The sequence below is a fragment of the Cynara cardunculus genome, unplaced genomic scaffold (genome assembly GCF_001531365.2).
Source record: "Cynara cardunculus var. scolymus isolate 2C unplaced genomic scaffold, CcrdV1 Un_Scaffold_311, whole genome shotgun sequence".
Lineage (NCBI taxonomy): Eukaryota > Viridiplantae > Streptophyta > Magnoliopsida > Asterales > Asteraceae > Cynara > Cynara cardunculus.
This window is the reverse complement of record NW_020200570.1, coordinates 262,285-265,526: the sequence shown is the minus strand read 5'-3', so window position 1 is coordinate 265,526 and position 3,242 is coordinate 262,285. Positions and strand designations below refer to the sequence as shown.

The window sequence follows — 3,242 nt, the reverse complement described above, 5'->3', positions numbered from 1 at the left end:
AGATATATATAAGACGTAATATTTTAGGGCAGGTGATCTTAATCCAATTTCAGGTAAACCATTCCCCGTTATGACCATGAGACTGGTACGATGAGGACATTGCAGAGGGTGGTGACCCTTTGCAAAAAGTACCACTTTACGGTACACGACTACACGGTCATCGAACATATTACCACATATAACGAGTACAAGTTTACTTTAACTTCAAAATACGAATTAGTAATCGCACATACAGGAAACAAGTTTTGGAATAATTGGATTCACGATAACTACTACTACCAAGAATTCTATATAACACTACACGGTAAGAACCGATGCAACTAGAATTGATTCATGAGGTTCGTGCTTTACATCCACCGACACCCGACATAACAATTAACAAAGTACCTGATTCAAATTCAAATTCAAATTCAAATTCAAATTCAAATTACACAATGACACTTGACCAACCAACATAACATGTACCATTTAAGATTCAAATTATGTAACGATACCGAATTTAACAAGTAAGAACAAACTCGATTAAACCAAATGAACCCGAGGTAAAATGCAAGGACAAACCCTATTCAACAATCAAATGTAGATTTTCCAGTGAACTATTCACATTGCCATATGTCACATGGATTTCCTTTTAGAACTTCTTTTAGGTACAAATGGGTGTTCGGGTCAGCGACTAATCCCACATGGCCCTGAAGATAATAGCCAACAAAAATTTGACAATGGTAAACAACAATATTAGCTGTGTGTTGTAGCAGAGGTCATAAATCTAGCATCATTTCCAACTTGAGCTCTGACCGTTCTTGCAGAAACAAGGTTGTTCTAGATTTTAACCCTACAATCTATGGTGCTTGAATTTAAATCCAGAAAACCAATCAGGCACCACTCTTGTGGTTTAAGATGTGTTTAAATTTGATTTGAGCTTGGCTCGGTCAAAAGTACCAAGAGGTCTCAGGTTCAAATCCAAGGAGGAATAAAAATCCCCTTGTAGCCACGGAGGTTCAAATACAGTGACTCCGAGCTATCTGCAAAGCAGGTGGTCGCCCTGGGATTAGTCGGCTCGCATAGCGGGTTGGATATCCAGGTTAATCAAAAAAAAAATCCAGAAAACCTCCAGCAACTAGAGACTCTGTATACTTTAGCTATCTGCTATAAGGCTATTAGGCTGCATAAGTCCTTTCCTTGCATGTCCTTTTGGTTCAGGCCTTGGTTATGCTAGTCTTATCCTAAAGTTCAAGCTTTCTTACTTTCCATGGAGTTATTGACCAAATTCATAAACCTCCACCAACATGAAGCCTAAAAAGCCACAAACTAAACCTCCAAATCACCTTAATTCACCTGCATAAAAGAATTTTACAGTTGACAAGAAAACAAACCACACTAAGGATGATCGTCCTGTATCTGCATATGGTCGCGACTGGGAAGTTTTGTTGCACCTTCTCCTTCCCATGAAAGCTTGTTACATTTGATAATTTGTCAGCACATTGTTTGTCTACTTATCATATAACTAAAGTATCTTTGTAAAAAATAAAAGAACACATTGATCTTGTAGACTAAGGGGCCGTTTACTAAACACTTACTCGGTAAGTGCTTAACGCATAAATTTCCTCATCTATTGAACATGAGAAGGACCAAGAACCTTACCGGGTAAGAACGATGAGAGGAATGGAGAGTCTTACCCGGTAAGTGAGGATGACGACTCTTACCCAGGTAAGCGCTTACCTAGTAAATTGTTGCATTCGATGTGCTTTGATGTACTAAATAAAATCTTATGCATCTAAATAAATTATAGTGTTGACTCCTATTAGTAAGTGCTTACCGGGTAAGCATTTAAGTAAACGGCTCCTAAGGTTAATAGCTTGAATTTACTTGATACCATGACAAATATGCAATTTTAACATGGAATTTTTTGCATAAAAAGGAAAAGGAAAAGATTGCAATTCCCATCAAAGATCCTTTAGTGCCATTTTCATGGGATGTTTGTAATGATATAAATATAATCAATCTAGGTCTAAATATCACAATTATCTACTCAAATAATATTTCATATGGAATACCAACTTTGAATCACCAGAACAACAAAAAACAGCCATCACCAAGTTCATAGAACTTTAAATAGATTCAAAAACTGAAACTGGTGGATTATGGTAAGCAACTACTTCAAGATCGAACTTTAAATAGATTCAGAAATAGACACATGAAACTCAGGGAAAAGTACATCAAACAAGATCACAGACAGATTATACAAAGAACGAACATAGATCCAAGAACAAAACCGTACTTCTTACGCAAGCGCCTCGTAACGATCACCATTACGATCTATATTCACACATAAGATGGCATAGAGGGCGTAGATGATCCCAGGAAGATAACCCAGAATAGTCAACACCAAGCATATAAAGAACTCTACCTGCAACAACATATAGATCTCAGTTACACGTTTTTACAAACAGTTTGTGTGCATAAATGAAATCACTTCTTACCGTGCAACAACCGTAACGGAGGCAGACGCCTAGAGGTGGTAAGAGGATCGAGAGTATGATCTCGCAGAGGAGAACACATCCTGATGTCATTTTTGTTTTGTTTACAAAAACAAAAGAGAGATTTTTCAGACAAGATGATGGGTTGGGTGGAGAACCGGAGCCGATGAGTTTTTGGGTTCAGATATTACGTGGGGTGGAGGATGACCGCTCATCTGACACCTGAATAAAGTACTCAATCTACAAATCAGGTCCTTCATCTATATCGATATTACAATTATAGTCCCCATATAATATACATGTATAAAAAAGAAGTACATCACTAATCGCTTTTAAACCATAAAATGTCGACCGTATCGAAAAATTTAATCATCACATTACCAATTTACCAAACATCCCGAGAACCGGAGAAGAACTTGAACGATGAGAAGTTCGTTATTGCTTTAGTTTTCATATAAACCCGTAAGCTGTAATACCTAAAATACGTTTTACACACTTACATACATACATACATATAGATACACGCACATACATATATATATATATATATATATATATATATATTTACACACCATACACACGATAAATACTCACACACACTTCTCACATTTGATGAGCATTGAACCTGACCCTCTTGAAGGTTGTCACTACAATCAAATCGAAAAGTTTTTTAACGCATGAACAAGTTTTTTAAAATATTTTTTATATAGATCGTCATATAGGTTTTTTATGTAGGGCTCATTCAAGGAAGAACTGACTAGTTTG

General features: G+C 36.6%; 1 protein-coding gene across 4 annotated transcripts; it reads right to left on the bottom strand.

Moving 5' to 3' along the window:
- Positions 1–202: 202 nt before the first annotated feature.
- Positions 203–2,675, bottom strand: LOC112501591 (UPF0057 membrane protein At2g24040-like). Of its 4 annotated transcripts, none has more exons than XM_025105262.1 (3): positions 2,481–2,675; positions 2,279–2,407; positions 203–387 (listed from the first exon to the last, which is right to left on the bottom strand). In XM_025105262.1, exons 1-2 carry the CDS (start codon positions 2,568–2,570, stop codon positions 2,282–2,284), a joined length of 216 nt encoding a protein of 71 aa, XP_024961030.1. In that variant the 5' UTR covers positions 2,571–2,675; the 3' UTR covers positions 203–387; positions 2,279–2,281. The 4 variants fall into 4 exon arrangements, with proteins under 4 accessions (XP_024961030.1, XP_024961031.1, XP_024961032.1 ...); XM_025105263.1 differs by having other exon boundaries at positions 203–363; XM_025105264.1 differs by lacking the exon at positions 203–387 and adding an exon at positions 671–689.
- Between the last annotated feature and the right edge of the window lie 567 nt (positions 2,676–3,242).

What these genes read in the sequence shown, in the direction of transcription:
- LOC112501591 (XM_025105262.1), bottom strand. Translation starts at nt 2,570, where the DNA reads ATGACATCAGGATGTGTTCTCCTCTGCGAGATCATACTCTCGATCCTC. An exon ending in TCCGTTACGGTTGTTGCACG is followed by an intron (nt 2,408 to 2,480) that starts GTAAGAAGTGAT and finishes ATGTTGTTGCAG; the next exon opens with GTAGAGTTCTTTATATGCTT.